The following is a 14,297-nucleotide window of genomic DNA, read 5'->3' as shown; positions in this document are numbered from 1 at the left end:
TTTCTTCGATATTCCGTCTGCTTCTGTGTTTTCAGGCAGGCCTTATTTCAGAGGCAATCACCATTTAAAGGAAAAACTAACTCCATACTATCCAAGAAAGAAAACAAAAACAAGAGGACTGAGTTTTTTAAAATTAAAATTTCTATCCTTGTAAATAAGGATCGGCATGGCAGGCCCCCTCCATTTCATAGAATCTAAGTTGCCAGTGGCTCTAAAACTGCACAATTGGGAGTTCCCGTCATGGCTCAGAAGAAATGAATCTGACTAGCACCCATGAAGACGCAGGTTCGATCCCTGGCCTCACTCAGTGGGCTAATGATCCAGCATTGCTGGGAGTTGCAGTGTAGGTGGCAAATGCCACTCAGATCCCGCACTGCTGTGGCTGTGGTGCAGGCCAACAGCTAAAGCTCCAATTCGACCCCTAGCCTGGGAACCTCCATATGCTGCAGTGCGGCCCTCAAATGAAAAAGACCAAAACAAAACAAAACAACCTGCACCATTACTGGGCCACAGAAGAGGGAAAATTTCCCACTAAAGCTTGTCCTCATCGAAAGCTTTAAGATGCATCTCAATGCCCAAAGACCTTAAACTGGTGGAAAACCACAAATGTTAAAATATGGTATGACTAGCCCCGTTGTCAAAAGTGGAAAGAAACACAGGCAGAGGTTAAACATCTCTTGGGAGTGTAGACCCAAAATGCAAAGCCCATTTATCTTATTTTGCAGATCCTGCCCACTGGGGTTTTACAAAAGCACAGCAAGTGGATATAAACCGGCTGACCCAGGCTGGACATGGTTACTATATGTTTTAATTTTCTATATTATGTCAAAAAAGCTAAAAGTTGCCATTTTCTGATACCCTAAAACATTTTACTATTAATTTGAAAAAAAAAAAATGGAAAGAAGAGTTACTATTTAAGCTACCAGCATCGATGATTTAAATAAAATTGTCATCACAGATCTTCTACAGATCCCCAGTCCCAGTCACTTTATGCCACACACGCCAAATTATTAATATCACACCTCAGAGCTAGGAAACAAAACGAACAGATTACTTCCCACCAAAGACAATTACTCCCCTTCGTGGAAGACAGAATTCAATAATGTGGTTCCTATAAGCAAGCATCTTAAACTAAAAATGAGCAATCAGGCTATGGCATTAAAAAGCTAAAACACAGGAGTTCCCATCGTGGCACAACGGAAATGAATCCAACTAGGTACCATGAGGTTGAGGGTTCAATCCCTGGCTTTGCTCAGTGGGTTAAGGATCCAGCCAGCGTTGCCGTGAGCTGTGGTGTAGATCACAGATACAGCTTGGATCTGGTGTTGCTGTGGCTCTGGCATAGGCCAGCAGCTACAGCTCTGATTAGACTCCTAGTCTGGGAACCTCCATATGCTGTGGGTGTGGCCCTCAAAAAAGATAAAAAAATAAATTAATTAAAAAAAGCTAAAACACAGAGACATGACACAAAAACTTATGATGACAGGGGTCTTGTAGTTAGTTGCAACCCACTATTTGAAGTCCTTAAAATCTATTATTACTACATAGAATACAGACAGTCATCATCTTTGATAATAAAGCAGAAGAAAATAAAATGGAAAAAAAAAATCAGCCACAACAAAAACCACACCAACCATTTTCTCTAAAAAGCTGTATCACATTCTGGAGCAAAACAATGCTAAAAATAAACAAACAAACAAAACCAAAGGCTTCACAATATTTCCTTTTAAAACTAGATTTCGTTGGCAGATGGAGTTCCCGTCGTGGCGCAGTGGTTAACGAATCCGACTAGGAACCATGAGGTTGCGGGTTCGGTCCCTGCCCTTGCTCAGTGGGTTAACGATCCGGCGTTGCCGTGAGCTGTGGTGTAGGTTGCAGACGCGGCTCGGATCCCGCGTTGCTGTGGCTCTGGCGTAGGCCGGTGGCTACAGCTCTGATTCAACCCCTAGCCTGGGAACCTCCATATGCCGCGAGAGCGGCCCAAAGAAACAGCAAAAAAAAAAAAAAAAAGACAAAATAAAATAAAATAAAATAAAACTAGATTTCTCTAAAACATAGTGAATAGCTTCATTCAAAAGCAGACAAACAGGCCCAAAAGACAAAGGGATTTTTTTTTCCATTGACTGTTAGGTTATGATCATGTCATATACATGTCCAACCTCCTATAATGAAAAAACCTTGGAGAAACCTTATCTGCAAGTAACCACCCCAGGAGGAGGTGTCCTTAAATAAGACACAGTCTCAGTCTAGAATGGCTGGAAATCTTACCTTCTGCATGTTTGGCTTGATACAGCGAACAAAGAAAGGATTAGAGGAGCTTAGCGTTGCCATCAAGGAATGCAGGGAGTCCTATTAGAAAGGAAAACGTATATGTTGATTTAGTCTCTCATATCTGTCTTTAAATTTCTCAGTACCTAGGTACTCATCAGAAACAAGAAAACAATATAAATCCAAGTAGAGTTTTTATTTTTAACCTAGTCATTCTAATATAAAATAAAGCAAAGATAACTGTCACATAAATTACTTTACATATACAAAACTCATTTATTACTTCCTGGACACAGTACCATCAAAAACAAAAACCAAGAAACAAAACACTATTCCGTTAATCAGCAAAAAACCACCCAGGGATATTTCAATGTTAGGACAGAAAACCTGAGAAGTATTCACTCTCCCACTGGGGTTGTTCCTAATTATTTCCATCAAAATGACAGCTTATACTAGTACCTCACTGGCCTTTGGGACACAATCTCTTACTCTTATCTTCAAATTACCAGGCAGAGCAATCTTCCCTAATACTGCTGTCTCTTCTTTTTTTAAAGGTTTTTTTTTTTTTTTTTAACTGTGAAGAATTTTTAACATTTACCGAAGCATCATTAGTGTTAGCTCCCGGCTAGTCTCATCTCCCTTGCCCCCTGCCCCCGTACATACTACGCCCACTTCTTGTAGAAAAGCAAATTCCAGACATGCTAGTATTTCTGTCTTTTTTTTTTTTTTTTTTTTTGGTCTTTTTAGGGCTGCACCCTTGGCCTATCGAAGTTCCCACACTAAGGATCGAATTCAAGCAGCAGGCGCCGGCCTATACCACAGCCACAGCAAGGCAAAATCCAAACTGCATCTGCAACCTACAGCACAGCTCACAGTAACACCAGCTCCTTAACTCACTGAGCAAGACCAGGGATGGAACCTGCATCCTCATGATCCTAGTCAAGTTTGTTACAGATGAGCCACGACAGGAACTCCAGGATGCACATTTCTGTCCCAGGACTCCTCCTCTTGCCCTTGTCTCTACCTGGAAGCCCTGCCCACTCTCTCTCATGACTTGATTCCTAGTCCAACTTAAGTCCCCACATCCCCAAAGCCTTCCGAGGCAACTCCAGGGAATACTGATCTAGAAAAAGGCCATAGAACAACTGCTCTGGAGGATGAAGAGCTCAGGGTTTAGCATTGGACAGACCCAGGTTCGACTCATATCCTAGCTTCAGGCCTCGGAGGGATGAGCAAGTCTCTGTTTCTCCAAACCCTGGGTCCCCATCTATAAAATGAGGACAATAATACATACTTACAAGATGGTGGGAGAAGTGACCAAGAGAACGTATGTGAAGTGATGAGGCCAGTGACTGGCACACTGAGTGGATAATAAGCTGTGGCTGTTATTATCATATCCTACTTGGGTCAAACCTGCCAGTCATATCACGTGAACAAGCTGGGGATCTGGCTCGTGACCAACCACACCGTACAACAGACCTCACACACGACTGAGGACCCCCACCCACCAAAGCATCCAACTCTGAGTAACTAATGAAAGAGAGCCTCCCAGAGGGCAATTTTAATACACTGTTGACTGAGGTACCTCCATTCGTCCCATGGTAAGATTTGGGAATAAAACATAACGACCAAGTTAGGGAAACGGTCTTCATATGCTCTGCTTCTAAACTATCTAAAAGGCTTAAATATTTAAAATGGAGATAGGAGTTCCCATTGTGGCTCAGTGGGTTAAGAACCTGACTAGTATTCATGCGAGTGCGGGTTCAATCCCTGGCCTTGGTCAGTGGGTTGAGGATCCAGCGTTGCTGCAGCTGAAGCATAGATCATAGATGCAGCTTGGATCTTGTGTTGCTTCGGCTGTGGAGGAAGGCTGGCAGCTGTAGCTCCAACTCAATCCCTAGCCTGGGAACTTCCATATGCCACAGGAGCAGCCATAAAAAGAAAAGAAAAGAATAAATAATTAAAATAAAATGCAAATACAAATGTTATCTTCCCTGATTTCTGGACACCTGGACAAGCAAACTGACACTGACCTCATTTAACCATGGACTTGGTTATTCCTCTAGTTATGCTAAAATCCAGACACACAAAGAAATATACTTTAGATTCACATGAACCTTTAGATACAAATCAGAGTGATCCCAAATGGCCAAACAGTCCTTAAGATGAATTGCTATTTCATAAGCTTAGCATAAGCAGCAACTTATTTTTCATAAGACAAAAAATTTTTACATTTTTTTCAACTGACACAGGAAAAAACATGTGTTTTTCTTCCTAAAGCACCATCTGGTTTTAAAGGATGATCAAAGAAAACAAAAAATTAAAGAAACATTTTCACAGACCTCACATAGGCCTCATTCCTATGTTCAGCTCTTAACATCACGACAAAGACCAATTCATCCAGGCCAGTGGTGAGGACTAACCTTGAACTGGGAGCTGACAGTGGGCCGCCGATGCTTGCTTCCGCATTTCAAGGTATCCTGGTTATTGCGGCTTGAAACGTGTTCAAATAGGTCGTAGATGAAGTCGAATCTGTGGGTGCAGAAAGCAGGAGGGCCATCAGGGCCACACACACCCCATTATGAGGCACAGGATCACTGTAATTATAACGCATTTTCCCACTAAAAACCACACACCGGGGCCTGGAAGAGCTAGGAAAGATTCCTAAGATTTCAAACCAATGGCTGCCGGAGAGCTGTAGGCACTGAAAACAGACATGGCTGCTTCGGAGCAGGAGGGTCTTGAAGGAGAAAAGAGGGTTCCACTTCCTGGAATGGAGGTGACCCAGGGTGACAGGCCACCTAGGAGTACCCAGCTTTCCAGTGATTCCAGAGCCTCCCCATCCTCATCTATAGAAGGGGGATGAGGAGTTCCCGTCGTGGCTCAGTGGTTATCGAATCCAACTAGGTTGTGGATTCGATCCCTGGCCTTGCTCAGTGGGTTAAGGGTCCAGCATTGCCATGAACTGTGGTGTAGGTCACAGACATGGCTTGGATCCTACGTTGCTGTGGCTCTGGTGTAGGCCGGTGGCTACAGCTCCTACTCGACCCCTAGCCTGGGAACCTCCAAATGCCTCGGGAGTGGCCCAAGAAATGGCAAAAAGACAAAAAAGGGGGGGGATATGTCTGGTATGTCCCACAATGTGGCAAAGATCCACCCAGTTAACAGATGGCAAGGTGCCAACTCTGGAGAGTGGCCGACCCGGGTTCCAACTCTGTCTCCCCCTTTCATGTAGTGTGTGTGACTTAGATAAGAGGCTTGCCTCTCTCGAGGCCTGTTTCTTCATCTGGAAAATGCGGGTAATTTTAGGATTTATTCCGTGATGCTGGGGTGAGAAGGAAACGAGGAAACCCAGGCCAGAGGGTGAGTGTGATATCTAGTGCCTCTAAGGGCCAAGAGGAGTTAGTATCATCAACAAATTCTATAAAAGCTATTGCCACTTCTAATAAAGGAAAAGGCTTCTCAATGACTTTATCTTCCTTGCATGGAAAATGTTATGGGCTGTAAAGCTGGAAGTGGAGGTTGGTGGCTCCACCGTGACTAGGAAAAGCATGGAACCCATCCTGCGCCCACACCCCTCACAGTGGCCAGGCCAGCACTTCTCCCATTACCCTTCATTCTGCCCGATCCTTTTTCACTTTTGTCCTAGGGTGCTGTTTCATTCTTGCTCTTTGAAGTGCTCTGTGCTTTGCAAAAAGGCTTTGGTTCCATTAAAATATCAGATTATCAAAGACGAAAAAGAGCAAGGCCAGCAAACAGCAGAGAGAAACCTGGGGCTGAAATGAAGTTCTTTCCCTCAGTTCCACACCCCCTTGCATCATCACACCACCGCATCTCAACAGCAACCAGTAACACATGGTTTCCTGGTCTCCAGACCTGTGTTCTTTTCACAGGAAAACACTTCTGTTTAACCAGAAAACAGTGCCTTTATTTAAATGTATCACTTTAAAGCTGCTTTGAGAGATAGATAACATGCTATAGCATTTTTAAAAAATGTGGCTATTTATTTTTTACAGGTCGGAAAACTCATCTAAAACTAAAAATAGCTGATGAGGTTGTATTGAGGGAGTCCACATATGGAAGAATTAAGACAAGCTGAAAGATCAACAATTCTAACCCTGAGCTTCTAAGTTGACACTTTAGATGGGTCCCCTTCACCCCAATTCACAGCTATTTAAGTGACAAGTGGCCACCTGGTCCTTTCATTTCTAAAAGTATTAGAGCTTTTTAATAATTGTGCTACTTTCCTTAGGTATTAAAAATGTGTTTGTTAGAGATTCACACTGGATCTGACACTGGTACAGAAAACTTTAAGGCAAGAGCTGTTTCTCTCCTCTTTCTCACTCATAAGGCCTGCTAAAAATAGCCTCCTGGTTTAATAGCTACAAATAGCTAAACTAATCTCTAAAAATTTCTGCATGCTTTCCTTAACTATTGATGTAATGGAATTTACGATTCATGCATGAATCAGTGAATATATAATTAACTTAACTTTTAGCTGAATTAATACTTGTTTACTTCTCTGATACCCTTTTACACTAACTAGAGGATACGTGCCTACAAACCTGAGGCTGCAAGCTCCAAGCTTGCTATGAAGATGGTAGGTCATACTGGTTAAGATCTCAGGTTTTTTTTTTTTTTTTTCCTGTCTTTTGCGGGCCACACCTGTGGCATATGGAGTTTTCCAGGCTAGAAGTCTAATCGGAGCTGTCGCTGCCAGCCTAAGCCAGAGCCACAACAACGCCAGATCTGAGACCTACACCACAGCTCACAGCAATGCCGGATCCTTAACTCACTGAACTAGGCCAGGGATCGAAGCCAAAACCTCGTGGTTCCTAGTCATATTCATTTCCTCTGAGCCATGACGGGAACTCCTCAGACTCTTTTTTTGGCTATATCCGCAGCCTGGGGAGGTTCCCTTCCAGGCCAGACCTGTGCCATAGCAATGATAACACCAGATCATTAACCGCTAGGCCACCAAGAAACTCCAAGATCTCAGGTTCTTGAACCCAGCAGACTAGAGCAAATCCAGTTGAGGGATCTTGCCTGAGTCAGTTAACCACTGCAAGTCTCAATTTCCTCACCTGTACATCAGGATAAACAAAAAGTGTGTACGGCACAGGGAGCTATATTCAATCTCCTGGGACAGAACATGATAGAAGACAGTATGAGAAAAAGAATGCATGTATATGGGAGAATCAGTCACTATGCTGTACAGCAGAAACTGGCGCAGCACTGTAAATCAACTATACTTTGATTAAAAAAATAAAGTAATAGGATCTAAGGATATTTAAAAATTTTAAAAAAAAGGATTAACAGAAGTATCTAATTCATGGATTTGCTGTTCCAACACTGCTTTATTAAATGGTAGTCACTACCCCTAGTATCACTGCATATTGCTTGTGTCATTGTATTGGTGAAACATTATCCAGGGAAGAAGATAATAATAACCAAGTTGTTTCCACATTAAGCGCTTCTTTATCCATGGATTAAAAGCATCTGCATAGACATTAGTCAGGCATCTCGGGGGTGGGGGAGGAAGATGGACGTACCGGCTTTCCCTCAGCAAGTTGAGAAGATCATCCCTGAAAGTATCTCTGTTCTTCTCCAAGATGCCTCGAACATCATACTGCACCTAGTTTGGATCAAAAGAATCATTTCAGGCCATAAGCCTCCCCTTTAATAGCTGGGCCCATGAAAAGATGTTAGTTCACCATATTTTCAATCAGCTCCTTTTTTTTTTTTTTTCCTTTTACAACTGCAGCTGTAGCACATGGAAGTTCCCGGGCCAGGAGTCAAACTGGAGCTGCAGTTGCTGGCCTACACCACAGCCATAGCAACACTAGATCAGAACCCCATCTGTGACCCACACCACAGCTTGTGGCAATGCTGGAGCCTTAACCCACTGAGCCAGGCCAGGGACCGAGGCAGCATCCTCACAGAAACTACGTTAGGTTCTTAACCTTCTGAGCCACATGGGAACTTCCATGATAAGCTTCTGAAATTACTGTTTCTCAAAATACCAAATGGGCAAAGGTCAGCAAGGATCTTAAGATGTTACCTCTCCAGCATAGTGTTTCACTCCAAAATTGTTGACTGCAACTCTGGGCTTCACGTAAAAGTGGTTATTCTAAAATAATAATAATAATAATAATAATAATGATAATACAAATGCCTGATTTCACTTACAGATTTCCACTGATTTCCAGAGAAAACTACCTATAACTGACAGTGAAGACAATTTCAAACCCCACCAAGTATCAGAGGTTTAGAACATGGCCTTTGATGCACTCTACCAAAACCATGCAACTCTGGTCTGTGCCATTAGAGTAGGTTAAAAAATGTTGAACTTTGAATACACGTGGGCATTTAGAATTCTGACAAGCAACCCCACATCTATGCCTTTGGCTTATTTTAATCCACTTCCAGCAAGCGGAGAAGAGCTTTCATTTGAGCAAAAAATTCCATGTGGGAGACACAGTGGGGCCAACAACACTGACATGTCATATGCAATTTCAATCCATAGGTTTGCTATTCAGACATAATCAGGAATTGGCAGGTTTTGACATACAGCATGTTGATTGTGTAACTTCTCCAATAAGGTGCCATCTGTGGCTTGAGGAAAATGGCTTTCTTCATTGATAAGGGCTAGGAGGCCAAGTTTCTAGAAGAAAGGAAACAAGGTTATATATGAATTAAAAGTTGAATGTATGCCTCTAAATAATTTTTTAGCTCCTTTCCCTCTCTACTCTGTTTCAAGTAGGTGATAAAAGAGGCAAAATAATTTCTCAAGTTGAAAAATTCAGAATGATACATTTTAAAGAAATCCAATTAATTCCATGCTAAAAAAGCTGGACCCACTGCAATTTGGTGGACAAAACTCTGGCAATGAGCCAATCCACTCTTGGCCCGGCAAACCTTTTGATGCTGACTCAAAAATCTCTGTGAAGCCAATATGCACACTGTTGATACTTAAAATATTGACTCCCATGAGACAATGGGTTTAAAGAAGCCAAGTATTTAAATTCAACCTCGTACATTTACATTTATGTTTCCAAACGGCCCATTGTGTTCTAAACATTCACATCTTTGATGTGCATGTTCACACAAGCTCTTTGGTTCCCATAAATGTGAATCAGCCCTGCTGGACACCCTTGGGAATGGACCAATTCCTCAACAGTGAGTTACCTTCTCGATCAAGTCCAGGCATTCTCCATTGTCGATCCAGTCAATGTCTTCCCACACTAAGCCTTCTCTGCACAAAGATTAAAAGGGGCCAAGGTGTAGTAAAATACAGCTTTAAAACCAATCGAATGTAATGATGTAATGGCTCATTAAAAAAAGAAAAAAAAAATGGAGTTCCCATCATTGGCTCAGTGGAAATGAATCTGATTAGTATCCATGAGGACAGAGGTTCGATCCCTGGCCTTGCTCAGTGGGTTAAGGATCCCATGTTGTCGCGAGATATGGTGTTGGTGGCAGATGCAGCTTGGATCTGATGTTGCTGTGACTGGGGCATAGGCCAGCAGCTGCAGCTCTAATGTGACCCCTAGCTTGGGAACCTCCATATGCCTCAGGTGTGGCCCTAAAAAGCAAAAAAAAAAAAAAAAAATGGAATTCGGTGAGCACTTACCTGCTATACTCCAGTTGTTCTAAAGAAAAAATATGCTTGTTGAAATATTCCTGAAGTTTTTCATTTGCATAGTTTATATTGAACTGCTCAAAGTGATTAACCTAAAGGGGGAAAACCACTCAATAAGTATCTTGAGCACTCTCACTATTACATATAAAGGTAGAGAAAAGCCCCCCCATCCACCCCCAGATCTGCAGAGAAACATATCCACGTTTATTTCAAGAGATTTAAGATTATCCCACTCATTGGAGGCATACCTCAAAGTTTTCAAACCCAAAGATGTCAAGGATGCCAATAGATTTGAAGTCATCTTTGCCTTTGATCCTGCTGTTGATCTTCTTGATCACCCACTCGAAGCAGCGCGCATAAAGTGCCATGGCCAAGGAGTCTCTGCTGTCCACCGCCTGTGCCAGGGGTTTGGGCGGGTGGGGGGGGGGGAGAGAACAGGGATGCCATTGCCAGATAACCATAGGCGGCCCCCGCAGACAGGTCCAGCCATGCCCCACTCAGGAGACACCCCCACTCAACACCCTTTCCCCCAATGTGAAGGAACGCAATACCATCGAGAAAAGCACAGGTGTCTAAAGAATGGGAGCTTGCTTATTTACAGCAGGGTTCACCAAGAATTCCTTCACTATCAGGCTTTCAAATTCAACCTTATGTATGAATTATAAGAAAGAACCTAGGAGTCCCTGTTGTGGTTAAGAACCTGACTAGTATCCATGAGGATGGAGGTTCCATCCATGGCCTTGCTCAGTGGGTTAAGGATCCAGCATTGCTGTGAGCTGTGGTGTAGGTGCAGCTTGGGTCTGGCACTGGTGTGGCCATGGCTCAGGCCACAGTTGCAGCTCCAATTTAACCCCTAGCCCGGGAACTTCCACATGCTGCAGGTGTAACCGTAAAAAGAGAAAAAAAAAAAAAAGAAAGAAAGAATTTGAATCAATATATTCTGGTACAAATTGTATCAGGTATAAAACAATAAGAACTGGAGTTCCTGTCATGGCTCAGCAGTTAGTGAACCCGACTAGCATCCATGAGGATGAGGGTTAGATCCCTAGCCTCGCTCAGTGGGTTGGGGATCCGGCGTTGCCGTGAGATGTGGTCACAGATGCGGCTTGGATCCCACGTTGCTGTGGCTGTGACGTAGGTGGCAGCTATAGCTACAATTGGACCCCTAGCCTGGGAACCTCCATATGCCACAGGTGTGGCCCTAGAAAGACAAAAAGACCAAAACAAACAAACGAACAAAAACCCCAGTATGGCCTTATTTCACTCATTATCATCTTCTTGTATTCTACTCTATAAACATTTCTTCATGGTATGGTTAACATTTTTACTTATCCAATCAAGAAACAGATATTAAGATATTAGATGGGCCAGTACCTGTAATTGGCTCAAGGCAGGAGCAGAGGCAAAAATAAGTAATACAACATACTGCTGCACTGTTTTCATTAATAATAATAATGTTATTATCATTACTAATGTTTATGTAATTCTTACTCTGCACCAGTCATTAAGTACTTAGCTATATTTTTTATTACCATTTTTACACGAATTCTGTGAATTAGGTATGGCAATTAGCCTTGGCTTACAGAGGAGGAAACTGAGGCACAGTGACTAAATACCCAAGAACAGAATATAAGCAGCAGTAGGGTCAGGACTCAAACTCTGGAAATCTCCATCAGGTTCAATCCTCTTAAAGACATGGTGACACTGTCTCTAAGAAGACAGCTGAAAAACTTTGTTTATTCCCCTGGGTGTGGGTATCTTCTTTAGTTTTTAAATGTATTTATTTTTGGCTGAGCCAGTGGTATGTGGAAGGTCCAGGGCCAGGGACTGAACCCGAACCACAGCAGTGACAACACCAGGTCCTTAACCTGCTGAGCCCACCAGGGAACTCCTGGATGTCTTCTTTACTTTGACTACGAACCAAACTCATTTGAAGGGTTCAATGTGGTTACTTATTTGAGTCAAAGCCCTGATCCGCAGACCCAGGAGTGTCTTTGCAGGTTGCCTGGAGGGACCCGTGTACCTGCTGAACACTGAGAGGCGTGAGGATCTCCTCTCCCCGGAGGAACATGGATCTCTGGGTCAAGGCATCCGTGAGCTGCGCCGGGTCCAGCCCAAGTAACTCTGCAGACCTGCCCAAGGCTGGGAAGGAAGGATAACGCCAGAGTGGGCACACAGCCCTGAGAAGGAACAGGCCACGGGGCCCTGAACAGGAGCCAAGCAGACTCCAGGCAGTGACCCAGTAAAGCCGAGAACATCCCTAAGTCCCTCAGGCAGTCGACATAGGGAACACACCTCCTGCTGCATGTTCTTCACCCCCTTAAGGAGTCTTAGGCTTACTGAGTCTTAGGCAAAGACCCTGATGCCTGGACCAAGTACGGTCCAGAGCCCCCCAAGTGGGGGTGCTCCCTAAGACCCTGTCAGAGGTCTGCGAGGTCAAAACTAGTTCCAATAATAATACTGAGATGTTACTTGCTTCTCTTCTCTCATCCTCTCACCAGTATACAGAATTTTCCAGTGGCTACAAGACATGAGGTAGCTTTACAAATGGAAGGCAGGAACAGAGGAAAAGCCATCTGTCCTCCGTCACATCAGATACTTTATTTTATATATGTGTCTATGTGTGTGAGCATGTGTGTATATACATACATACGTACATACACACACACACACACACACACTTACATATTTATTTTTGGCTACACCCTAAGCATGTGGAAGCTCCTGGGCCAGGGATGGAACCCATGCTGCAGCTGCAGCTATACCAGATCCTTAATCTTCTGCACCACAAGGGAACTTCCACATCAGACATTTAAAAAATTTATAAAATTGTCAGTGTCACTCTTTCCTGATTTGTTTTAGAAGATGATCTTTTACATAATATTTTAATACAGGCCATGGGTTTATCATGGCTATTTTTCAGTGAATTTGTTATTTTTTTAAACTCAGTTTTCATTTCTAATGTAATAAACATCAACGGATATGACCCACATAAACAACAGCTTTTCCGAAGTCTCCATGCTCCGTGATTTTAAGGTTATCAAGAGGCGAGGGGACCACATGCTGGAGAACTACTGGCCTGAGCTCCTCTGCAGCCACTTTGAACTTCAACCCATCCAATTCCCAGCCTCCACGCCCTCATCCATGGCTCCCATCAGGAAAGTTCACAAAATAAATCACTCCAGGAAAATGACGACCAACACCGTCATGTGTATGTTCACGCACTCAATCTTGACCACACATCTCTGAGACACTCCACCAGTGAGAAGTCACTAGTGCTCAGGGACTAAGCAACCTGAGCAAACAGCTTGTGGCAGAGCTGGGCTACGAACCCAGCCTAAACAGTCGTAACCCCTCCTACTATGGCAACAGGCAAATCACCCTGAATAACCACAGCAACACAAGTGACTGGCTCATAACATCTTTCCTGCGTCTAATTCTCGCTGCTAATGATTCCTCTTATTCAACCCATTTTCTTTCTTTCTTAGTAAGGATGAGAACACAGCCACCATTCCCTTCAGTAATCACTTGTCACTTTGACCTTTTATCAGCTGACAGTTCACATCAGATGCCAAGTTCTTAGCCCTTAACCTAGGAGTCAAACATCTTTTCTGTAAAAGGCCAGAGAGGCAGTACTGTAGATCTACGTTTTCCTATGGAGGCAAAACCCAAAAGAAGGAGGGATGGAGGAGCCATCTTACCCGTTTTGAAGGAAACTTGCGCCCCACCGGCAGTGATAAATTCTATGTTCCCGAGATGCAAGATACCAGCGAGCAACCTCAGCACTTCCCGAACTTCTTCCTTGCTAAACTGCATTACCTCCATCGCCGTCTGGAAGAAAATAAAGGTAATTACCTTTTCATTTTTTTTTCCACGCTGTGGGGGGGGGAAGGAGTTCCCATTGTGGCTCGGGGTAACAAATCCAAGTAGTATTTATGATGACGCAGGTTCAACCTCTGGCTTCGCTCAGTGGGTTAAGGATCCGGCGTTGCTGTGAGCTGTAGTGTAGGGCACACACGCAGCTCAGATCCTGCATTGCTATGGCTGTGGTGTAGGCCGGGCAGCTGCAGCTCTGATATGACCCCTAGCCTGGGAACTTCCATATGCTGCAGGTGCGGCCCTAAAAAGCAAAAAAAAAAAAGAACAGGAAGAAGAAAAAATGTTCATTACTCAACAAAGTTATTAAATACCATTCTAAAGGCAACAAAGAAATAGATGCATCCTTACTTTTAAATGACAGACTTTACATAGGTACACATTAAAAAAAATGGTATTAAGATAAACCCATCAATAAGATAAAAATAAATACCTTATGTACAAGACTCCTATTTATGTTACCAAAAATTACCTTAGAGAGTCACAGTAAAGATGGTGACAAAGAATACGT

At 43.3% G+C, this 14,297-nt stretch overlaps 1 protein-coding gene across 2 annotated transcripts in view; it reads right to left on the bottom strand.

Moving 5' to 3' along the window:
- MYO10 (myosin X) overlaps positions 1 to 14,297 on the bottom strand; it is a 240,395-nt gene that overhangs the window by 80,672 nt on the left and 145,426 nt on the right. The window contains exons 10-19 of one of the 2 annotated variants that reach the window (XM_047767779.1): positions 13,612 to 13,741; positions 11,934 to 12,052; positions 10,159 to 10,305; positions 9,902 to 10,002; positions 9,457 to 9,523; positions 8,840 to 8,932; positions 8,330 to 8,398; positions 7,821 to 7,903; positions 4,692 to 4,800; positions 2,269 to 2,349 (exon numbers count right to left, since the gene is read on the bottom strand). In XM_047767779.1, coding sequence (XP_047623735.1) covers positions 2,269 to 2,349; positions 4,692 to 4,800; positions 7,821 to 7,903; positions 8,330 to 8,398; positions 8,840 to 8,932; positions 9,457 to 9,523; positions 9,902 to 10,002; positions 10,159 to 10,305; positions 11,934 to 12,052; positions 13,612 to 13,741 — 999 coding nt within the window. The remainder of the gene's footprint in view (positions 1 to 2,268; positions 2,350 to 4,691; positions 4,801 to 7,820; positions 7,904 to 8,329; positions 8,399 to 8,839; positions 8,933 to 9,456; positions 9,524 to 9,901; positions 10,003 to 10,158; positions 10,306 to 11,933; positions 12,053 to 13,611; positions 13,742 to 14,297) is intronic. The other variant, XM_047767788.1, reaches the window with a different exon arrangement.

The sequence above is a fragment of the Phacochoerus africanus genome, chromosome 1, assembly GCF_016906955.1.
Source record: "Phacochoerus africanus isolate WHEZ1 chromosome 1, ROS_Pafr_v1, whole genome shotgun sequence".
NCBI classification, from domain to species: Eukaryota; Metazoa; Chordata; class Mammalia; order Artiodactyla; family Suidae; genus Phacochoerus; species Phacochoerus africanus.
This window is presented reverse-complemented; position numbering and strand designations above follow the sequence as displayed.